Genomic DNA, 24,822 nt, shown 5'->3' with positions numbered 1-24,822 from the left:
AACTTGCTTGGATGTCCCAAGTGGAACTTTTGTTTTGAACTTTGGGTCAGGGTGGTGGGCTGCTGTGCTCCCCGCCTTTTTGTTGTGGTGGTGGTGAAAAAAGTGCAGTTCCAGAGACCATTCCTGAAGAACTATTTTTCACTTTACTAGTATTCCCATGCTTTTTTTATCACTTTCTTATTGACATATACTGCCTGAGATCACAATGTGAATTTCAGGTCCTAAGTGGACTTCTGCACTAGGGCTATTCAACTCAGTTGCTACTCTGGCTTCTTTGGTAATTTATTAGTGTCAATGGTCAAGACACAAAGCTTGGGGGGTGAGAAGCAGGGAGGAACTGTGTCCTGTGAGGTACAATGCAGTTTGTATTGCCGCTTATCTGGCACCTTCTTTGTAACTATACTTCTGGCTCTGGTACCCATGAGTAGTAGTGTTCTCCTGAGCTTAAGGCATGAAAACCCTATGGAGTCCTCCCCATCAAGCAGTCTCGTCTGTCCTGTCTTTTCTTGCTTTTGATGGATCATCCGATTGTCCGTTTCTGTCTTAGAAAAGGTAATTCTTCTGTAATTCAGATGTTATCATTCTGACCTGCAGATTCTTGGAGTGTTGTATTTTCTCATGCTGCATTTATACAATTAATGTTTACCCCTGCAGTCACGTCAGTATAAAGTATCAGTGAAGTATTTCAACTTCAAGAACAAGCTGTGTTGACAGAGCAGCAGTTTTGCTGGTTTGGTAAAAGAGCTACAGCCTAAGTCTTCCAATAAAACTGCATTATGTTTCTGTCTCAGAGGTGGTGTTTCTAAGAATCTTACTTAAGATGGGAGAAGTCCGTAGATTAGGTTGAAGTAGCAACACAAATTATAGCTGTTACCAAACATGGAGTACTAATATTTGTATATGGAGCAGCAGTTATTTTGGTTTGGTTTCTTTTCTCCCAGCCTCTTCACTGAAACAACCTCAGCTTACGATGTTGCAGGTACTGTAGGTGTGACTGTTCTACCTTGACGTATTTTTGAAACCTTTCACTTCTCTCTAGCCTTGTTACTCTGGCTACTCAAGTTTTTAGTCCTGATGCTGAGAAAACATCCTAACTGGCAATGGTGGATAGCATCTGCCATTTTGGCTTAATGCTTTTGCCAGTGTTGATGTATTTGGATTGTATCCATGAGGAAAACTGCTTTTGATGATCTTTGGAGGTCTTTTGCAGTAGTTTATCTTTTGAAGAGCTAATATAGAATACCTAGTTTCTCAGGTCAAGTCAGCTGAAAACTCAAAAGTTATATGGAAGCTTAGCAAAAGTAGTTTCCTATTGCCACCAATATTTTGATGCTAAAACTGTTCCTTTTTTTGTTTGTTTGTGTTTGCATAGAAACTGTGTGAGGGAATTCTAAACATCCTTGAAAAAGACACAAAAACGTCCTGTCAAGTTGCCTGCCTGGAGGCCCTCCGGATTCTCTCCAGGGACAAGAAGGTTTTAGTGCCTGTAACCACGAAGAGGAACATGCAGATCCTTATGAGGCTAGCAAAGCTGGACATTGTGGAAGATCCTTTGGAGAGAGTGTCCGAATTTCCTGTTATCGTAGAAGCTTTAAAATGCCTCTGTAACATAATTTTTAATAGTGCTGTTGCACAGAAGCTCAGTTTGGAACTGAATCTTGCAGCTATGCTCTGCAATCTTCTGGAAAAGTGCAAGGACCAACAGTTCGTTGATGACATTAAATGCTTTGATTTGCGTCTCCTCTTCCTCTTGTCGCTTCTGCACACAGATATTAGATCGCAGTTGCGTCAGGAACTACAAGGGGTGCAAGTTTTGACTCAGGCTTTGGAAAGTTCCCTGAGTGTAAGGTGGACGGAAGAATATAAAGCAGCGGAAGATCGTGACAGGCCTCCACTATCTTTGCAAGAGACAGATTGTGCCATTGAGGCACTAAAGGCTCTTTTTAATGTAACACTTGACAGTTGGAATGTCCACAGTGAGGTAAGGCTTGGCTGAAGTGTTTTTTACATTGGTTTTGTTTAGCCTGCAAGAGCCAGAACCAGCAGGCAGATACTCAAAAGGCAGTTGTTGTCCAAGCCCCAGGGCAAGAATTTTAATACTTAACTTTTGTTACTGTAATTTTGATGGAATATGATTGCATTTTTCAGAACAGCAGCTAAGGTAGTCTTGAAATTTTGCGTCATAATTTCTCTCTATATGCAAAATCAGTCTGAGAAAATTTGTCTGAATTCTGATTGTCATGTATTGATGATCTTGGGCTTTCAAGAGGTGTTGAGCCTTTAATGCTCATTGCTTTGAATACCAAAATAACTTTTTTATTCTTGTTACTACTTAGACAAAAAATCTAATCCATACATTTTCTGTGTAATGGGAGAATAACCTGGATTATATAGTGCAAATTAGAACTCTATGTTTTCAAATAGCAAATGCAAAGAAGACTATTTTATAAGAATGTTAGATTTCCAGAAGAAAATAAATGCTGCTCACTAATCATTAGCTGGCTAGGAAAAACTTTTTAATTTAAGTTTATCAGAGGGTTACAGTTTTGGAGATTGTGGACTATAGCAATAGGGTAATAATTAGAGCTGAGAAGTCTTCCTAGTTTTCTTCTGTTTTTCTGGGCATGATGATAAGCACATCAACTCTAACAAGTAACTGAAGAAAGAGTGGTACTGTTTTTAGTATCTTTATCTCCCATCCTCCCAACACCAGGTTTGGACTTAAATGTGATCTTTTAAGATGAGGTCAAGTACAAGAACCAAATGCACTTTCATTGTTATGTCTTATGAATAAGATTTATCTTGGTTTTTTCATTATAACATCAGATCTATTTTTTTCTTAGACAAATATGCTTCCTATGTGTTGCATCCCTAAATTTATAAACAGAGACAATAACTGCTTTTGTTGAATAACCTAAGTCTGTGCTACAGTAATAGAATTATATAGGGAATCTTTCTTTTTAGTCCACGTCGTATTGTCTCTAAAACAATGTTGTTAACTTTTCACTGGGCATTGTAAATATGCAGCATATAAAAAGCTAAGCAGAAGTTTACAGTAGTTAAAATTGACAAATAATTGTTCTCTTTAGTGCATTGGACTAAACAGCAAATAAAACATTAATCATAACATTAAGGAATGTAAAACTTGAGAAGAGTCTGAAGCTTATTCTTTGCTTTAATGTCTCAAGGATATGCTGAATAAGCAAGCCTGAAATTTAAGATTGGGGGGTGGGTGGGGTGGAAATCAGAGAAGCTAATACTTCGAATTTCAAGGAAATATAAAGAAAGTGAGGGACTTTTCTCTTGTTTATATTCCTGAAGTAGACCTTTGTGAAAAATATCTTTAACTTTGTCAGAGAAGTTTCTTTGTATAGGCAAGTGATTGTTTTGGAGGTAGAAACTTGAGTGGAGAAAAATTACCCAAAGTCAAGTGTGAATGTTTGCTAGTTCAGAGTTTGAGAAGTGTCATCTTTGTGATTAAGTTTTTCTGTGTGGAGGAAATAATGTCAGGTATTAAGTTGGAAAATGAAGCTATGGTACATGTTCACCTCGTGAGAAGTAAGCTCTTGAAATCTGAATCTCGAAGTTGGTGTACTCTTACAAAATACCGGGAATCTTGAGAGATGAAAAGCCCAGTTTACCGCAGAATGGCAGACAGCTGTGGTGTTACCTGATGAGGTTTTGTGTGGCTGCTGTCTGCACAATGTGGGAGGTTTTGTCCCACAGAACTTTTCCTCCCTAAGGAGCCCAAGCATGCAGCTGTCAGCAAAATTTCCTTCAGATTGGAGGAAATTCTGGTGTTAGTAACCTTATTTATTTATTTATTTATTTATTTATTTGAATGAGACATTCTAGGGTGGGAGAAGCTTATTTTGTGTTTTGAGATAAAGCTTATGTAATAACTCTTTACTAAAAGTTCCTGAAAGCAAGGAACCTTTAAATTAAAGAGCTCTTTAATAGTTGTAAACTGTTTGCCAGATATGTTAGATGACACTCTGCTTAGCAAGTATCCCTGTGGAAATATTAATGATCTGTAAGAAGAATAAACAACATGTTAATTAAGTGGGCTGAAGATGCAGAATTTGAAGAGATTGCAAACAGTAGACGGGATGGAAAATAAAAGGAGAGCAGAGAGGTTAGGCGTGTGGGTAGAAAACTAAATGAGATCCATCCTAATGGGGAGAGAACCATTTGAAACACCAGTATTTAATGACTGGAGATGATTTCAAAGTAGCAAAGCCAGACAAGAGCTGCAGGTGGTACAGTTGGCAGGTTTGGATGCTGACGTTACAAAAGATGCATTGGGACGCTTTGTGCTAGGTCAAACACACCAGAACATATGACGGATGCCAAGAAGAGCTAATGAAAAAGGACGAGAACAATGATATACACAGTTAAATGATTGCAGTTACCGGTGTACTTTTGTGCGGCTGCTGTCTGGTGGGAGAGTGGAAGGGGGAATTGCTTGGAGAGAGCAGAAGTAGGGCAAATAGGGTTGCTGAGAGTAGAGAACTTATTAAGGAAGTGGAAAAAAGGTATCAAGGGAACAGAAGCAAGTGAATTAGAAAAAGAAGCAGACTGGGTGGGGGAATCAAGCTGTTGGCAGCAAAAGGTCGAAATGAGGAGGAGGCAAATTAAATGAAGAACATATGTAATCTAAATGGATGAAGAGGCAACCGGGTGTAAATACAGGAAGGAAGATAGTAGTGGTACATTAGGAATAGTGGTATGAAATTGAGTAAATGCTTGTAACAGGGTTTTCTAGTAGTGAAGGCTCATTTGACTGGAAAAAAGTCCCCAGCGGCTTTTACAAGGCCTAGTTAAAAGGCCAGCATGCGTCAGTTACATCGCATTAAGCATTCAGTGAACTCTAAGGTACAGTCCTTTTATTGATAGGGATGGATGTTATGATCTAATAGGTATTTTCCATCTTTAATTTTTATTATTCTAGTGACCTGAAACCCCCACTTGCAATCTTCAAAATGAAAAAATATCTTCATAATTTATATTTATATAGAATGAATCTCATCAATTTCGTTACATGGCTGCCATCCTTCGACACTGCTTATTAACCACGGGCCCTACCGAAGATAAAACTGAAGAGTTGCACAGGTTGGTAGAATTGCAGAGCCAATCTATTTTAAAAGGTTATTTACTTTTTTTAAAAAAAATTACTTTGACTAAAGTGGAAATCTGAGAAACAATGAAAATATTAATTTTGAGTAAAATATTATTAATCTTTTTGATAAAAGCTGTTTGCCTGAAATATAGTTAAGCATGTCCACTATTCTAGAGAGAAAGTGGCTGGCAAGATAGTTATTTTTGATCAATAATAATGAAGCTGACCTTTTTGAAATCATTTTGTGTGTGTATGTGTAACTGAGGATGAAAATATATATGGAAGTTGTAGGGATAGTGCAAATCGAAATGGAATGCAACTTCTGTTGTTTTGCACAGAAGCTGATGGAAAAACTGCATTTTGAGATTTTTGTGTGTAACTTTTGAAATTCTGATGGATTGGGATGGAGGTAACAAGTTGATATTTTATCTCTGATAGTTATAGGCTGCTTTATTAAAAGTACAAATATCAGTTCCCTGGTAATAATCTTTATTTTCTTTCAAAGATGAGTGAATCATCTTGCAGTTTTAGGTGCATTGGGTTATTTTCCTCAGTCCTGCACCCAACTGTTTGTTATGTACTTGCAGCCAATAATTCAATAAAAATTCAGAGCCTTTTTTGTGAGGTGGTGGTTCTCTGTTCAGTGTTACTGGATTTTTTTTCTGTGAAACCCTTATTTTTATCCAAGTAGGTCAGCTGTTCATAGGGCTTGACAGTACGGTAGCTTCAAATACTATCCCATGTTATCTCTTCGCAATGAAAGTTAGTGTTGCCATTTTCTTTTTCAGAGATGTCCATATATCTAAGTGTAGGATCTTTTGAAGATCTTCTGAACTAGCAGTCTCCAGGAAGAAGGATATAGCTTTTCACACCCAGCAATCTTGAAAGTGTTAAATGAACTTGATTAAAATCTAGGAAAGCTCCTAGAGATCAACAGTCTTAGTAGGTGACCACTGAAATCCTACATCAGAGCCCTTCTCAGTTGGTGCAGACTAGTTTGGAATAATTTAGGATACCGCTGCAGTAGTTGCCATGACTAAAGTTAGTGCTGAGTGTGTCCTAAAAGGCAGTCAGTGTTTTCTCTTTGCTCCTGCTTATGGTGGGTGTTTTGTGCTCTCATCCTTGTTTAAGGGAGGGACTGGTGAGAATAAGTTCCCCACTGCTGGGAAAATTGAACAGATTTGGATAAACTCAACAACTACAAGAAGACAGAGATCATCCTTTAGCATTTAAGCTTGTACATAGTCTGCAAGACTGCCTGATATTCTTGTGAATTATTATACAGCTGATGCTCTTCCTGTGAAAACGTGTTCTGTTTCCTTATCCAGGAATCTGACTAGTCTAATCACCCTGTAAAATATATCACCCTGTAAAATTTAATTATCTTGTGCTATTGCAAAAGGATGCATGTCATGCAGGTCCTTTTGGTTTTAGCTTTTGCAGACACTTGTAGATGGGATCCAAAAAGGGCTTTATAGAAGTAGGCAGCTGTGGAGAATATGTAGTATTGGTATGATTTCTGTCCTTGCTTTTTTTAGTCAGAAAGCGTATTTTGTGTAGAGATGTTGCCCACATGAACCTTAGGGAGACACCAAGTCAAGGCAAGGATTCCTCATAATTCTGAGTGGGGGAAGCAGAAAAGAAATGAGGATGGCTATCGCTGCCTTGTGTCACTTCAGTTGTTTCCCCTTCTCCGTCAGACTCAGATAGCACTGCATCAGTCTTTATGTTATGCTGGGAAAACAACTTTCTCCCTCTGTTAGCTAACTGTAGCTAGTTTGTTTAGCTCAAGTTGATAGAAGAAGGAATGCAAGTATAGTATTGCTGCATGTAGTACTCAATCTTGATTTATGTCATATTCGGGGTTTTTTTTAACATGCTAGAAGAGCACTGCACAGGTTTTTACTGTTGTGATTCAAGTATTTCAGCCCGTTTGCAGAACCCGAGTTTTGTCTTTGAATGCTACAGGATGCAATAAAAGCTGAATAATTTAATACGCTTTTCCACCAAGACTACTCATCACAGGGCAGCTCTGGAATAGAAAAGGTACAGTCAGAAGTAATGACCCTGCAAATCCTCAGAGGGATCAGGGGCATGGATCAGAGGGCCCCTCTTCAGTCCCCTGATATATTTGGTGAAGCAAAACTTCCATTCCTGATAGGAGCTTCAGTAATGAATGAGTAAACTTGTGTTAGCAGTCTATAGCTAACATAGCATAGCTAAAAAAATGAGGCTGCGTCATCGTTTTGGCTGTTCAGTATGCTAGATTGTGACCGTGCAATCTTTATTGCTAGAGATGAGGTGTGAGTTGGAGAGCAGAGTGCAACTTCTCGCTCTGCTTTCCACCTGGAGCCTATCAGTAACGCAATTATGAAAATAATGTTAAAAATGGAATAAAATATAAGCAGTGTTGAATGCAGAATAAACTTTATGAAGCATCAGGGAGGCATAAGTATATTTCTTAGAGTTGCTGATCACTTGCACTTCTCTAAGTTTGTAAATCTGCAGAATGTAAGATGCTTAAATGAAGGGTTCGGGCAGCCTGTTAAAAGCACATTGTTTGAATGCTTGTGCTCTGAATGTGTAAGTTGAGGATTTATTTTATGTGAGCATCAGGTGTTGGATACATGCCCTGAGCTGTGATGTACTGATAGTCAGCGTGACTCTATTTCTAATAAATAAGCAGAATTACCTATAAAAATATCCTAACTAATTTAGTACCTGGTATTGTTGTCATTATTGTGGTTCTGTCATGTCATTACTTAACGTTTGAATATGAACAGCTTAAAGCACCACATATTAGAGTGAGTGCCATTTTTGCCCACTAACAAGGTTTTAATCAAGGCATTCAGCAGCTCTAAATAGGCCTTTGCTTCTGAATTTGCATATCAGGAGGGGGCTGGGAGCATGAGTGGGTGGATGTCATGTCCCAGTGATTAATGATCTCTAGGAAGCCGAAAAGGGGAGAGTAATATACGCAGTATTTCTACCCCCTGGAGTAGGAATGCAAACACTATTGTGCAGATCTGTGCATAGTCACTGACTTCCTGGTAGCTGGAGAATTTCATACACTCCTCTACCACAAATAAAACTGTCAGTGGAGTGACAAAGATCAGAAAGCCGAGCTTCATTTATTGAAAAGAATAGCTCAGACACAGTGATCCAGAAAATTAATTTTGTAGGTGTTTGGGAACTTGGTTGTTTAATAAGAAACTGGTAAAAAGAGAACTTTTGATGAAAGGCCTGAAGCCACCAAATATTTGTTGAATTTCAGTCTGTTTTGTTCCTGACTATTCCTGAATTATTGGAGAGGAATAACTTCCATGATATAAAAGACGTATCTTAAACAGGAATTAGAAACAAAACAAAGAGAACAAGCTTTCCAAAACGTAGAAGTTGTCTGAATGTCAATTGCTAAAAGAGCAAGAGGGAGATGGCACAATGTGGAACAGCCACCCAGTCTGATCAGACCAAAACCAGCACATTTGTTAGAAATCCTGTTATGTTTGATTGCCATGATTTGCTTTCTCTTTAACTAATTCTTTGTTAAAATTGTATTAATAACATAAAAACTGAGGGCAGCTTCTAAGTAGATTATTAAAAGTGTTAAATGAAGTTGTTTGAAAAGTTCTGTCTATTCTTGGAACACTTCGCCAATCCTTGAAACATCGGTGCTCATAGTTTCGGTGATAGCTTTGAAGTCTGCTTATGTAAGCCTAAATAGTTCTGTAGTATTTCTGAATATATCCATTTATAAATTTAGTTCGGCATCAGCAAGTAAATAATGACAGAATTCTGATTTTTGCAGCAACTTTGTAATTTAGCCCCATATTCAGGGAAGAGTACAAACACAAGTCTGTATAATGAGGACAGGATAGATAGCAAACTCAAGGGATGTGTACGATACAAGAGACCCTTGCAAAGTAAGTTCCTTTTTGCTCCATTAAAGAGGAGGGAGGGACCCTGTTGTCTAATTTTAATCACTTAATGGATATTTGGGAAGTGTTCCTCTTTGTGCTTTGTAGAATGCAAAGACTGCCTGTTACTGAAAGGTAGTGCTGGTAAATAAACCTGAATCTTTTTTTAATGTGTTGAAAGCCTTCTGTATTTCCTATACACTACAAGCTAAGTAAAAGTGAAAATATTTCAGGTGACCTGGAAAAATTGCCACCACGCCCCACTGTTATACGAGGAGGATATGTTTTCTATGGTGTACTTTGTCACATTAATGATGGTAATATGGATGTGTTGTAAAATGTTTTACGTTTCAAGGAGGAAAAAACTCTGACAACTGCAAATCAATGTGAGAGTTCCCCCTGCTGTCCTGCAAGATCAGCTGCTGTAACACACTGCTGGAAGCTGTGCCTTATCTGTGGGATGGGATACTGTGGAGGCTGGAAGTAATAGTGCACTACTACAGTATAGCTTTTGGAGCTTTTGTCTTTCTTTTTCCTTGTTTGTTCCAAGAGCCAGCACTCAGGCGATAATGCATGCCACCTTCTTTAAAACCCAGAGAGTGGAAAATAAAGCATTGTTTGAGTTGCTGGGCCTCTTTTTGGTTGCAGTTGTACAAACAGTTTATGGTGAGTTGTACTCTCTGTTTTTAATTCTTTCTTTCAAATGAATAATGAATTTTTAAAATCTGTTTCAGCAATGCAGTCAACCTCTTAAGCAATGTTCCCGTTTCTTGCTTGGATGTTCTTATTAGTCCATCATCCCAAGAGGAAACAGATATAAAGTACAATGGTATGAATATGGGAGCAATTCAAATTTTACTGGATTTCATGGAGAAGAGAATAGACAAGGTATGGGCTGCAAAGATTCTTCACAAAAGGGGCATCTTTCATGACAGCAAAATTGCACATACGTAAAGCTTCTTGCAAACGTTTCGGATAGTATTTAGCACAAATATGGATGTCCTTGCTTCTAGATTGTGAAACGCCTCAAAACCGAGAACAAATTTCTGTGAATATGTGAAGCATACTTGCTTGTGTGTGTGTGTGAGGATGAACATTTGGCTCTTTGTTTATATCTATGTAAAATTCATGTTTTGGCTGTCATATAGGACTTCATTGAAGGGTTCGTAGGATTTGAAAAGGAAAATTTGCTTTTAAAAATGTTTTATTTGTATTTGGTTTTATTTTAGGGAAGCAGCTATAGAGAAGGTCTGACTCCAGTTCTCAGTTTATTAACTGAATGCTGCCGAACTCACAGGAATATCAGGAAGTTTATCAAAGCTCAGGTAAGTTAAATATTCATCAAAATTTGAATATGAAGCTAGTGATAAACTTTTTGAGGTTTGTACATCAGTGCAAGACACTGATATTTTAAAAGTATGAATGGTTTCATATTGAATTACCCACAAAGTTCCCTACAGTATTTTTTTTTCTGTTAGGTCTGACAACTGTCAGCTATAGAAATACTTTTTCAGTCATGTAAATGAATAGATATTATGGCTTAAGTTCCACGATACATTTTGTAGAGCTGTTAAATAATAACGTTAGGGATGTTGTAAAGCTGTGTTAATGTGGGTCATCATGGATCATGTGACATAGAGGCAAGGAACTTACTGAGGTTTGTCCCCTTACATCCAGCATATCAAAAAGATTTTCAGTGCAGTTAATAAAACTTTGCAAAGCTGTGTGGTAGCCAGTGAGGCTACGGGTGTCTTCGTGGGTTCTGCTTGAGCTTTAGTTTGACTTCAGCAGGCAGGAGTCATTGGAATTGAAACTTGCATATCAGCTGTTCTGTCAGAGTAGAACTGTCCCTGGACAGAGGCAAACTTCATCACTTGATCTCTTAAAACAGCTATTTAATACAGTACAGGCTGTGGGTAGGAGAAAAAGGAAAAAAGATTTACATGCCATGGTTAAAGAACTGAAGGATCTCTGTGGCTTGGTGCTTGGGTGTGGTGTTTTCTGTTTGTTTTGCTGCTTTTCCTGAAGTCGAGTGGAGAGAAGTTAAAAGATGAGCAAGGGAGAGACAACTGAAACCAGCTGAGAAATGTTCTTTTTCCTAAGCTACGGTGATTTTTCAGGTTGCATCATAGATGCCGCTCCCAGATCAAAGCTGCGCCTGAATTCATAAATGGAGTTTATAATGGAAAAGAGCATATATTTTCTGCCTCTTTCACCTATACCAGAAAAGTGGTTTTGAGGAATTTAAGAAACTTGTTCTTGCTGTTTGGTTTGGTTCACAGCAGTTCTTTCCGAGGATACTCTTCTGATCTGTTAAGTAAAAAAAAAAAAAGTTGCAGAGCCAAATGTTCAGAAGTTAGAAAATGAAGTTGTCTGCACGTTTTTACGACATCTCGGTGTCTAGATGTCAGGATATAATTGCATGCTGTCTCTTACCACAGGACCACTGCCTCATATAGTGCACAGAATAGATGGATGCTGCTAACTGCCTGACCGGATGTTTGATATTTTGAATTACCCTCATTGTTAAGTGTTGGCCTTAGGCTTTATTTGTTGTGCACTATTCAAATTCTGATCTGAAGACAGAATGATTAATTTCCTCATGGACTGTCCTATGGCACTCATCACTGTATTAGTATTAGAGTATTCTAAAAACATTAATTCATTCTTACAACACTCTGTGAAATGGCAGTCATGGTACTATCCCCACTGGGGAAAGTAAGTAGGGACAAAGTAAAATGTTTTTGTTAATTGTTTGAATACTTAGTTTGAAAAAGATGGGGTCTGTTTTTTTCAAAGCAGTCAATACTGTAACATTCATTTGTTTAAGTCTCGGTTCCCTGTGAGTCTGATTTCAGTAGTAATTGAGCAGTAATTTTGCACAGAACATGACATTTTTACATTAGACACCTACAAGACAAAGGACTTGCAGTTTCTTATGGCACTTAGTGACATCTTTGGTTTCATTCCCTAGTAAAACATTGAAGATCCAGAATTCTTTCAGGAGTCTTCAGACCATTAAATATTTCATATTACGTCCCAGATTTGTTTGCAGATCGTATCATATCCTGAGAATGTGAAAAAATTAATGTAGGTTTTGGGTCCGAAGGCATATGCACAAGGAGGCAGAAGTTAGGTTGCAAAACCAGCCATATTTCAGGCACCTCTTGCTTTTCATGAGGGTTGAAGTTAACAATATTAATGACATTTAATGAGAAAATAGTGTGTTTGAGGAAATGTTAAACAGTGTTTTCTCCAAAATCTTTTTGAAACTTAGCTTCAGCTTTTAAAAGAGTGTTTTCTGGGAGAAGTATGCGTTTCCTCTATACACGTACAGCCAATTTTTGAAATTCATGGTAGTAGAACTTGCAACGTGACTTTATTTTCCTGCTTTTTCGCTATAAGTATATTCATTATTCTGTATAAATTACACATCATGTTAATATTGTATGCTGCCTTAAGCTGGTATTTTTAGTGCTTTTGCCAGATATTTGAGCAAAACAGAAGAAACAAAGAACACGACACTACTGCTGCCTCTGGGCCAACTATTTTGGGACACTCATTTGTGCTTTTAAACACCTTATAGTTGTCTTTTTTTTTTTTTTTTTTTAAATAAGTCTGTGTGTGGGACTGAGTACTCTTCTGTCCAGGATGGCAGACCAGAAGGCCTGAATATGTTAAGAAGCAAGAGTCATTGCTAGTGCATGTAAGCATAGTTAGGTTGATTTTATTCCTTTTTTTGAAGGAGCAAAGCTTATAGTATTTTCACATTCTGTTGACTGTGTTTGTTTCTGCAAGGATTGGATGGGTATTGCCATGCGTTCTATGCTGTTTTTCCTTTTTTTGTGCTGCTAGGTACTGCCTCCTTTAAGAGATGTATCAAACCGTCCAGAAGTTGGCACAACAGTGAGAAACAAGCTTGTGCGCCTTATGACACATGTTGACCTTGGAGTAAAGCAAATTGCAGCAGAATTTCTTTTTGTTCTTTGTAAAGAGAGAGGTAAAAATTACTTTTCCTTCTCCCTTTTATATAAGATCCTGCTGTAATTAGTATACTTGCCTCTTGCTGCAACTCTCGATTCTTTTAACACTATGCTGTTTTTTGTCTTATAGCTGAACATAGCTGAATAATTTTCCTGTATCTTTCTTTGCAGTTGACAGCTTGTTAAAATATACAGGCTATGGTAATGCGGCAGGATTGCTGGCAGCAAGGGGCCTGTTAGCAGGAGGAAGAGGAGATCATTGGTACTCAGATGATGAAGATACAGATACAGAAGAATACAAATCTGCAAAGCCAAAGTATAGTATTGTTTTCAGTTCTGCACATCCTGTTGCAATTTAGATGTTTTAACGTAATGTTTTTGTTTCACATTCTCCAGAGAGGCCAGTTTTGGAATTACACATGCTTGTATTAACTACTGTCTCCTGTTGATTTCATGGTCTAATTATTGAGAAACCAGCCTCTAATGGTGACCATCATATAGTCAGATGGCACCAGGGGAAAAAAAAGAATTCACTTTGAGAATGATTTAACTTCAGTCTGAATATCTATTTAAAATACAGGTGTGAGAAGACATTTTTGAGCAAATTTTAGAAAAAAATTATAGTAACAAACTTAGCAAGGATGGCTTTTGCCCCAGGTTTTCCAGGAACTCACATGAAGTTGCCAAACAACTTGCTACTATTTCTGGGGTATATCTCTGCAACAGAGAACATAAAGGTGTCAAATGTGGCTTAAGGTTTTAAGTGGGACTTTGTAAAAAAGGAACAAACCAGTAGGTCTAGTTTCAGCCAGTCAGATTGCCTGGTACTAAAATTTTCCTAAATAATTGAGTAGGTCACATAGGTAAATATGGAAGGAGCAAAATAACTTCTGTAGAAGGCATGCATCAGGAATCCAATATATTTGTATGAAGGATTCAATGATCATATAGAAGCTCTCTCTGTTCATTTTTATCAATTGTAATTGATTTGGTGTTAGAGGTTTCAGTTTGTCATGTTACATCGATGATTTAATGCCATTTTAAGTAGGTTCTGAAATTGTTGATAGTGGGCATCTGAAGCATGTTATTTTTCCACTTTACTCCATTTTCCTTGAATTACACAGACATGATTAGGTATATGACGGCAGGTTGTGGCTTACTGAAAGATTCTTACTAAGGAACGTGAATGAAAGACAGGATTAAATGTATGAGAAGTTACAGGAATTATTGCTTCTATGCTAAGAAATGAACTCTAAAACAGGAGGTTTCTTTTTGTTTCTGTACTTCAGGATTTTTTCTTCTTGCTCTCTTCTCTATGCTCTTCTTTCAAAAGCCTAACGTCGAGTTATATGCATATAAGTAAAACTATAACATCTATTTAGTTAAAAGCTGACACTTAAATGAAACATTCAAGACAACTGTCAGTTGATTTATGCATCTGATTTTCTGTATTGCTGTTAAATGTTTGTGATCAAACTGCTTGAAAAGATAATTTGCCTTTTAAGTGTTCTTGAAAACTACTTCTCTGCTTTTGTTACCATTTCTGTATTGCCGTTCGCTTGTTTTAACAGTGAAAATAAAACTGGCATTGTAAATTCTCAAAGTAACCTTAATTTGGTTTGAGCAAAAATCATCATGGGAAGGGAATAGTAAACTAATTCAGAGGTTCTTCATGAATAAGAAAATGTAACTGGAACCTGTCTATCTTTTTTAAATTAAACCTGCACAGAATTAGTTTCAAACATGTATCTGCCATTCTGTTCCCCATCTATGTCATTATTAGTAATGACATTGTCATTATTACTGTCATTACTCCCCTGCTTTCAAACTGCTTGTGTAGGGGTTATAACGTAACAAGCACTTACTGGACTGTGTATTTCTGAGTAGCTAACAAGAAATTAATACAGTGAATCAACACGAAGATAGTATCATGATTCACGAGAAAAGGCTACAAATATGAAAGTTGGCTATTTAAAGTAAGACCTTTCATGTGCAGTTCAGACAGTTTTAGTCTTGGTGGTTTCTGTTAGTGTGTTCCTCTCTCCTCCTATCAAGAAGATAGGAAAATTTAACATATTTCATTAGAAACGTAAACTGTATTGTTTTTCCACCTCCAGCATTAACCTTATCACTGGTCACTTAGAAGAACCAATGCCCAATCCGATGGATGAAATGACAGAAGAACAAAAAGAATATGAAGCTATGAAGCTTGTCAACATGTTTGATAAACTTTCCAGGTATTGTATTATAGCTGCTTTTGAGGGAGGCAGCTCATATCCTGGCTCTTTACTAAGGTCTAGTGCTTCAAAATAGTGCTATAATCAACTTCTTTCCAGGATTAGGACCACTTTAACTGCAGAGAAAAATGTTTAGCACTTCAAAGAAAACAGTGATATGTAACAGGACTTCAGAGGAAACCTCTTTCAGAGAGGATTGGACAGAATCAGGAAGATCTGGTGGTGAGGGGACCTGCCTCCTAAGTGGATAGGCTGATAATAACGAAAAGAATTTCTCCTTTTAAAATATGGGACACAATCCAAGCCCAAGGCAAGTGTACTCATTTTCCGCAAGTCAATGAGCAGCATCTCGTGGTAACTACTTATGTCTGCTGCTTATATGGAGAACAAATACAGTGTGAAAATAGTTGTCACCAGAAGCAATAAATTATATAATGGAGCAATTAAAAGGGAATTTACAATTCAGAATTATTGTGGATTTATGAGAATAAGTGTGGGCTGGATTACAAATGAGCCTTTATAATTTGTTTTAAATGACTGGGGTAATGCCATAAAATAAAAAAGCACTTAATGTGACATAAAGGTGTATATTATTAATACAGAAACTTGATTTTTATTTTATAACTTTCTACACACAAAAAGGGAACAGACCTGTGCTGTTGGCTATAGCTTTTTTTCTTTTTGACTCAATAATCCTGGAATTTGCTGTTTTTTCTTCCCCCATACTTGTGGCCATATTGGAGTGATTGCTTGTAGTTTGTTTTCTGCGTAAGCAGAGTTTTACATTCTTGAGGAACACTTAATGTAATACTAATGTACCATTGAACTGATCTGTAGGAATTTAGGTAAATATGCAAGTGGATCATTCTTCAAACATGGGAAAACTCAGCAGCTACAAATGTGTTTGTGTTTTGTGAGAGTGTGTAGATATTCAAATAACAATATCTATTGAGAGAAATTCAGCAAACCAAGTATTTTTACATCTCTCTTAAAGATTAGCAATACAGCAAAAGATATGGGAGAATCTGGATTTTATATTAGCTGATAAAGACTGAATTATAAGCAGGGAAGGATCTTGGAACAACTGATCTGAGACTGTCAGTGAAGCAATTGGATACTTTCACATTATTTGCATGGAAAGCAAGTGTAGTGTGTTACAGTCTTCTTAATAAAGAGAAGAAAATGCAATGCACATGTAATCTTAATTGAACTGCTGTAATGATTGCTATGGAAGCTAGAGAATTAAGATGCTGAGCATTAAGGGTACCACAATAAAATGACTAAATGGTCTAAAATTTTTTTTAAAGGAAGATTGAGACCGGAGATAAACTGAGACTGAAGACAAGTCAGTTGCTAGCACTTATAGCAGTTACACAAAAAGTCCAAATGGCCTTACTGTAGCGTAAGAGCCTTTTCAGTCTGGAGGACTGGAGGCACCTGCTGTGTTGCCTGCTCCGAACTGACAATAACTAAGCAGCTGGTGCCCTGTGTCACTACTGATCCTCTTGGCCAGTGGTATTACTTTCACCTTGGGCTTTCTGTGTCAGTTACATCCACCTGCAGTTTCTTCTATAGTACTTAGACTGCAGACTCTTCAGGGCTGGGACCCTTTTTGTTGGAAGGTTTTTGTTTGTTTGCTTTTTAGTATAGTGATTACTGTGGGACAGTGTCGTTGATGTGACCCCTTTAGGTGCTGCGATAACATGAATAAAATCACTTGACTGTTCTTCCCACCCTTTTTGTTTTACTGAAAATTGGGGGAGGGGGGAAAATGCTGGCAGGAAGGAAAAAGAAAGTAAGACCTGGTTTGGGGAGGCTGTGGGATGTTTTTAATTAATGTAATTGAGTGCAATTGTGGGTTTTGCAGATGTTAAATCAAATGGGAAGCTGCCAGTCTTGGCAGAAAGCGTTGGTAACATGCTGATAGTGGTGGGAGTCCCTTCATGTTTTTGGAGTTGAACACTTCTGCTTCCAGCTTGAGCCCTTCAGTGCTGGGCGTTTTCAGAGACTTAAATCTACCACTGGAATGCACTATTTTTCCCTTGGTTTGCAACCTACAAATTTAAACCTAAGGTTGTTTTGATAGGAGTCTTCAGTTGATTCTGGGTTTTGAATCTTGCTTTGAGGCAGACTGCTGGTGGCAGGTTTCCTACTTCTGCTGGTCTTTGTTGTTGTCACCATAGGAGGGGACATATACCATGAACTGTGAGCAGTTTGTTTGGTGCAGCGCTTTGCTTATAAGAGGGAAGTTGGATAGGGAATGAACAGCTCCTTCTAATCTTGAACAAGTGTATGTAACTTTATCTGTGTAACTTGGACTAGAGCTTAGGGTGATGTACTGCAAAACTGGTTTGCCTAGTATGCTTGTATTGTCCCAGTAATGGAAGCTAAGCTTTAAAGAGCTAGCATGCTTTTACTGGAGAAAGGTATTAAAAAACCAAAAAAGTTGAAGGAGTGACAAACTTGCTTCCCTTCCTGACCGATGAGGATAATCAGGCCAGGCTGTCACTGGGGTGTTCTAGATTTGGCTTTGACTGGCTCTGTATCATTTTGGAAAAGTTACCTGATGACGGATTGAACTCAGAAAACAAATTTGCAAAACAGTACTACTTCATTGAACAGTTATAGCCTTCATTAACGGCTGCTAACTGTTTACACTTTACCCTTGTACAGATTTTTTGAAACTGTAAGTGATAAAGTGGCATTTTCTCCCTTGTTCCATAAAATGCCAGTGGATTTTTGCTCTCCAGGTTTCTCTTTATTTTCAACATTGGCATCAAAGAATTGAAACTGCTTTGAAGTGAATTAAAGCTGATCCATGCTTTTGATCATTTCAGGTCTTACTTCCAAAGTTTTTCCGTTCTCTTAGGTTGTTGGTGTTTAGGCCTGTTCATGGGGTAATTGACCATTGACAAGGCTAAATTAAAATTAATCACCCAGTTTTGTTTTATCAAAATGTATGGAGGAAAGCTGAATATTGTTTGTGAACCCATTTCCCCTGCCCCGATATTTTAACATAGACTTGGGTTCTACAAAAGCTTTTGTAGAAATTAATATTTTGCTCAAATTTGGCTGGATGAGATTACTTTTTAAAATCGTTAAATATATATAAAGTATAAGTGTAAACGAAGGTGAAAAATCTTGATTACTGCAGCTCTTGAGAGATGTAGATGTTACTTAGGTAGTTTGCTGGATGCCTGAACTTGGCCTTGAAGTAACTCTATGGTTTTTGTCTGCAGTAAGGGTCGACAGTATCTTGTTGATTCATTGAGAATTGTTTGGTGACTGTAAATTGGTGTCTTCTGTATGTGATGCGCATCTTTGGGCTTTGAAAAACTTCCCAGATCTACAAAAAGATTTAAATCAACCTTTCTTTTTTGCAAAATATCAAGTTAGCCACCTGAATCAGTGTTGTATGATATTCTGTCTGTTTATATCATAGTTTATTGGAAATACTGTGTGTTAATTAAAATGTCTGGAAAAAATGCTAACATTTTTTCTATTATAAATGGTAGGTAGAATTGTATATTAATTGACTAATTTAAAATGTCAGGATGCTTTTTCCAAGCCAACCTTGTATTAATAGCAAGAATCCTTTTGCTGATGAAATGGTCTCCAATTATCACAGCTTGGGTTTTGTTGTACATTGAACAGAAGTCAACAAAACGAGTATGTAAGAGAACCTGTCTAAATAAGCAACCATACTCATTAAAAACACAAAATTAATCATAGGATGAATGAAGAAGGCAATGTTACATAGATTATTTTTTTTCCTCCCCTTTCTAATCATAGAACAAAATAATGTTACATGAAAGGATCAGAACTATTATGTAGTACTCAATTATAAGGAGGTGAATAGGTCCCTAACATGCCATTTTATCAAAGGAGCAGACTGGTGTTTACATGATGGCTGTTTCATTACAGACACCGTCATTAATTCCATGTGTCAATACTGCCCTATAGCACATAGAGCAGACAAGAAAGAGTTACCCTTCAAAACAAGGGAATGATTTTTGAGTCGTTATCAAGCTAAATGGCAAGCAGGAAGCTAGAACTTGTATAGATACATTTGAAGGGACTCTTGGGAGATCTGGAAGTGGAAGAAGAGAATGCGTTTTACCAACTGTTTAATTACGGTGTGTTTCTAAGTACACTTGAATAGAATGCTTTGTTTGCATTAGAAAAATGAATGTTGCAAGAAGGTGTATTTGAGTATATGGGAGGTCACATACGGATGTTCAAATATGTATAAATACACACACTGTGTACTTCTGTATATCTTCATGGATACAGAAGTATTCCCACTGCCACCTACTGGGCCAAAGCGATCTGTTTTCTGCCCTATAGATGTACTATAAACATCCAGTTTCTGGATAGTGAACTGTCTTCTGAGGCTGTACGTGCCAGTTTCTGGTGCTTCCCTTGCCACCTTGTATTTCACCTTAAACAGTAAGCACATTCTCAGCTAGCCCAAGTTGTCAAAGCTCAGTTGAGGTCTCTAGGCAGCCAGTGCTATATGGGCAAATTGCTGAGGCTGGCAGAGCTGAGACCATTCGTACCAGGTAAGGATCAGCTCTGTGGGCTCTTGTGTGGTACTGAAGTTAGCTGAGTGATGCCTCTTGCAATCCTACCCAAAATTCTGTGATTTAGCAGATAGTTAGTTGTTCCAAACTTCTGAAGCTAGCTTTGTAGGCAGCCCAGATCTTTTCATCTGTTTGTCTCCCTCTGTATTCTTCCCCTTTGAAAAACAGGAGTAAGCTTGTGTGGTATTAGAGCTTGCAGTTAAGTTTTCACAGTGAAAGGATGCCATGTTTTACACCATTTTAGGACTAAATTATGGTTAGGAAAAAAACAGGCTGATCCCTGCTTCTCCTCCTACTTCTTCTTTTGGTGGCCTACAATATTTCTGTCTTCATACAGTTCCGTTTTACTGGGTAGCATTTGTGTGAGGAAGGATATATGGAGTTTAGACTCCTAATGCAGAGAGAACAGCAAACTTGTAACAACCATCTTTCATACTGCTCAAGGACTTGCAAAGCAGGAAGCTTGTGCAGGAGTAGAAAGGTAATTGATAAACACGCTGTTATTCTATGAAATGTGAGCTCATCCTAGCTCATAGCTAAAGCCTAGAGAGGAGGAAATGCATTGGGAATGAACCTCAAATGTAACACAGCACAGTTTGTAACGGTGCACTTTGAAACGAGTACAGTGAGCTGAGAACCAGGCTTTTGAGCATTGCGAAAGAAGACACAAATGCACGTCAGTGACTCAGACTTCTGCATTACATTGTCATGCAAAACTCGGTGCATTTATCCCCAAAACCCCCCACAAAAACCACAGACCAAGATTTGTGCATATGGATGTGTCACGGGGAGAGAAAATGTTTGTATCAAGTTCTGAGTGTGTGTAGCAGGATGTAAAATTGAAGCATGAATGTGGAGTTGCGGAGAAAGAGCTATGTCTTTATATTTGACAGATGATGAGATTGGATTTCTTGACAGTATTTACAGATAGAAGTATCCTTATGTGAGGAGAGGGAGGTCCCCTCATAAGGGAACCTTGGGACCTTGTTTTCCCATGTTTCTCTTTCCTTTTTCTTGAACTGTTTCTTTATCCTTTACTAGCCATTATAATTTATTTATTACCAATAATAAATTGTAAATGACTAGTAAATTATGTGAGTCTATGACTCCTGGCTGTAGTGTTAAAGTTGCAACCTAAGAGTATGCATTGTGGCTTTTAAAACAAAAATCTAGGATCCTCTCAGCTTAGAGGGCAATCCGAGGTGATTTCATTCTTTGTGGCTATCTTTTTACTTTTAGGACTTAAAAAATATGAGCAAGGACTTACTCTTCAGGTTATTCTTCTCCAAAATTAAGTGTAATAGATAACTACTGAGGCTTGACTTGAGTAAGTGGTGCTGAAGAATTGTTGCAAGATTGATTATAGATTTCAAAGGGCAATTGTTTTGTATTATGGTGTTTAAAGTTTAAAAGCCAAAAAGGCATTAGATGTATAGGGTTTTTGCCTGTGAAAAAAGGCTTTGCTATTAGATGCAACTCAAAAGCACTACAGCTTTGCCTTTGGGGGGACTCCTGCAGCAGGCAGGCAGGGTTCTGGTCCTGTTTGGACACTAGATCTGCAGTCTGCATTTTTTGCGCCCTTTCGAATCTAGTTTCGAGTATTCTTTTGATCTCTTCTTGCACACATCTCCAGCAGATACTTGAAAACTTAGGAATGCTCTCATTTGGGCAGAATCTGCATACAATAGATGGCATTGCCTGAAGGAAGAGGACTTGCTGTCAGTCCTCAAGTATGGCAAACTATCTCCAGTCTGTTTAAAGATAGATCCTACTCTTACACACTCACAAAGAGGAAGAGTCCAGCCTGTGCTCTTTGAGTATGTTCATTACAAACCTCTTTCCCTGGCCCCCAGCTTCCCACCCCTTCCCACCCAGACCTGGTTAGCCAAACCACAGCAGTGTCTCCAGGACCAGTTTCTCATGTTTTGAAATGCTGCAGGCAGTGGGATTCATGAGCTTATCACTGTAGTATCTGATTGCCACATCTGTGCAAAGAGCTGCATTTCTCTTGCTGGTCTCTGCTCTTCCTGAGCAAAAAAGACTCTTGGAGGCTTAATTTAACTGCTGCTCGACTGTACAATATCTAGTGTATGCATGCCATGTAATTCAGATGATGTCTTTCTTGCTGTTCCTATGGTTGTGTTAAGGTTAGACTGCCAGCTGTGTACAAGCAATTTTTGTCCCTTTTTTCAGCCAAGGTAGTAGTGCAGACCAGGCAGAGAGCTGGTGAAATGCCTTTGCTTCCCCATTGAGTGATGGAGTTTTATTGTCTGTGGCTCAGGAGGGTGGTATATGTATGTTAAATTGGCAGTTTTACTGGGCTGCCTTTCAAGCAAGGGGTAAATTGACATCAAGCCTCCACTCCTTTATTTAAGGTGACTCCTGAATATTTAGAGGTATTTTCCTTTTTTTTTTTTTTTTTCAGCAGAAAATCAAAATGTTATCTTTGCCCTTACAGCTTTTGCCATAATCCACATATAAATGAGGTGATAAAAAGTAAGGATTAAATAAATCTTTGCTAATACTTTTTGATTGGCTTAATCAATAATTAATCATCTCTTAGATGAGGCTGTAGCTTGTGGAGTAGATATAATTGGATTAGCTGCTGAGAGGCCTTTGGAGCTTTGAAGAGATTAAAATGGCTGTCAATCCTGTAATTAAACTGCCACAAACAAAAGCAATAGTATTAGAATCAGTCAGCTTTTTTAAAATGAATCAACAAGTACTTACACACCCCTAGTAGTGGGGTAGGCAGAGTCTGTTCTCGTAACTAATTTATTTCCTTCAACAAGTTAAATATGTATCAAATCATTGTTTTAATTGCCTGGACATATATTGGCCAGAATGGCAGGTGAAATTTTAGGAAGAAATGGCTGTCAGAGAACTCTTAGGAGAAAAGCTAGTTTGTGTATCTAAAACGGTGAACCTGCTCCTTGTCTTGAGCCTATTAGGCACTGACTTTTCATGGTGTCTTTAATTGGCTAAGTAGGTTTGGCCTACATGAATGAAGTCTTTATCTGTCCTGCTCTTTCCCTCCCACCTATTTTGGAAGGTTTTTTGTTCCTCTTTCTTCAAAACAGAGGGCTTTAGCAGAAATAACTTCCTTTTAAAGGCTCATTATGTACTAAAGCATATACTGTATGTGACTGTATTATACACATGTGAATTGATATGTGTGCATATGCTAATATATATTCTTTTTTTAAATCTCTTACAGAGATGAGCTTATAAAACCAATGGGAGTGCGGCCGGATGGTACAATGGCTCCTTTGGAAGAAGCAGTCAGCCAGTACCATACCAACAAGCAAGACAGTTCAGATTCAGACTAAAGCATCACCTGCTTCACTCTCAATTCTCCTCTAATCCACACTTTTCCTTAGAGCCATGACATCTTTTATCTAGGCATTTTATCCTCACATTAGCCAGCATCACTTTAACTGTTCTATTATTGGAATATTTAAATGATGGGTCCTGTGGTGTAATGTCTGAATTTTTATTATGTCTGTTTAAAGAACGTATCAATTTATTAGTTTATGATCTTTATTAATTTAAAACTAAATGTATTTCAAAGGGATAAAAAGTGAAAGCCTAAAATGTAAAATAAAATACGAACGCTCTAATTTTCCAGAATCCTGTTTTCTGAACTCTGTAGGTTTTCCCATTCTTTATGTTTTTTTTTTTTTGTATTGTCTTGCCAGTCTCTCCCTTTATATAATTGTAATTAAAGAAGTGTGTTTGCTTAATGGCATTAGGAGCAGAGGGTGTTTAAACTTAGAAGTCTGACTGACCTTGTGAAGCTGCTTTAACTCGCATTCAGCAGTGATTTCAGAGCTACCCTTTTTAAAATCTTATTGGGTTTGTTACTGCTACACACTTCTGTGGTTAAGCTGCTGCTTAAGATTTTACCAATGTGTCAGTCACTGACTGCTGCTAAAATTACCTTTAAATTGGGAACAAGATGATGTATGTTGTATGTCCTCCATCCCCCCCTCCCCCATTAAGACCACACAAATATACACCCCCCCCCCATCTTTGGTTAAGTAAAAACATCCCTATTCAAAACAGCATTCAAGTATGTACACTTAAATGTTGCCATGAATGGGAGTGGACTGAAGTGAAGTGCATGTGCAAGTGTTTTACTGAATTGGGGCCTACTTTTGGAGATTAACGGGTATGCCTCACTTGAAGGGAAGTCAACCTAATCAACAAAGAAATATTTCCTTTTAGGGAGAACTTAGGAGGCGATGGGGTAGAGTGGGAAGGAGAAGAAAGTGTCACTTTCAACTCTGTACTCTTTAAAAACAAAGATTAAAGTTTTAGGCGTGCTGCACTGCTGTTGTTGCCTCTTTGCCTGCTTGGTTTTCTTTCTCCGTGTGTTTCTCCCAGCATGAATTACATGAAGAATAATTCATGTCCAAGTTTGTAATTTATTTTTTTTTTCTCAGAAGCATACACATGCCATTCTTGTGAACCTTTCAGGGGTTGGTGAAGGTTCTCCAGTTTGTTTCCTATGACTTGACACTGGTTCCCTGAACTAAGGAAGGTGGTGTTCAAAGACCTTGTAAAGGGAGGACTTGGTATGAAATCATGCTGTGGTTTCCCATGTGAGGAGCTTCCACAGATCTCCTTAGCCTTCCAAAAGGACTAAAAAGAAATAATGCACTGCTGTCTTCCTAGCCATTAAGTTTGTTTTCCCAAAGGATACTGCCCAGCCATAGCAATGCCCTTTTTTTTAAAAAAAAAAACAAAACAAAACAAGGGAACTTAGGGACATTAATTGTATACATTTCTGTATGCTGGGACCTTTCTGAATGTTAAAATTATTGATGCTTTGGGTTATGACTTGATTTGGGCTATATTGTCTGCTGCATCCACATGGAGCATCACAGTTTGCATAGGGGGAAAAGGAAGCCGGGTACTGTTCCCACATAGCAATAGCTTAAGCAAAACCCATCAATGTATTTATAATACTGTAATCATACC

General features: G+C 37.9%; 1 protein-coding gene across 4 annotated transcripts in view; it reads left to right on the top strand.

Annotated features, from left to right (window-relative positions):
• RIC8B (RIC8 guanine nucleotide exchange factor B) overlaps positions 1–24,169 on the top strand; it is a 37,271-nt gene extending 13,102 nt beyond the window's left edge. For 3 of the 4 annotated variants that reach the window (XM_030041092.2, XM_030041093.2, XM_041129622.1), the window contains 8 exons: positions 1,373–1,981; positions 5,018–5,112; positions 9,771–9,924; positions 10,266–10,361; positions 12,892–13,036; positions 13,191–13,335; positions 15,137–15,256; positions 23,057–24,169. In XM_030041092.2, the coding sequence (XP_029896952.1) occupies positions 1,373–1,981; positions 5,018–5,112; positions 9,771–9,924; positions 10,266–10,361; positions 12,892–13,036; positions 13,191–13,335; positions 15,137–15,256; positions 23,057–23,168 (1,476 nt within the window). In that variant the 3' untranslated portion in view covers positions 23,169–24,169. Of the gene's footprint in view, positions 1–1,372; positions 1,982–5,017; positions 5,113–9,770; positions 9,925–10,265; positions 10,362–12,891; positions 13,037–13,190; positions 13,336–15,136; positions 15,257–15,355; positions 15,560–23,056 lie in introns of those variants that run through there. The other variant, XM_041129621.1, reaches the window with a different exon arrangement.
• The last annotated feature ends 653 nt before the right edge of the window (positions 24,170–24,822 follow it).

This window comes from Aquila chrysaetos, chromosome 17, assembly GCF_900496995.4.
Source record: "Aquila chrysaetos chrysaetos chromosome 17, bAquChr1.4, whole genome shotgun sequence".
Classification (NCBI taxonomy): Eukaryota; Metazoa; Chordata; class Aves; order Accipitriformes; family Accipitridae; genus Aquila; species Aquila chrysaetos.
The sequence above is the reverse complement of the archived record's forward strand: the minus strand, read 5'-3'. Positions and strand labels throughout refer to the sequence as shown.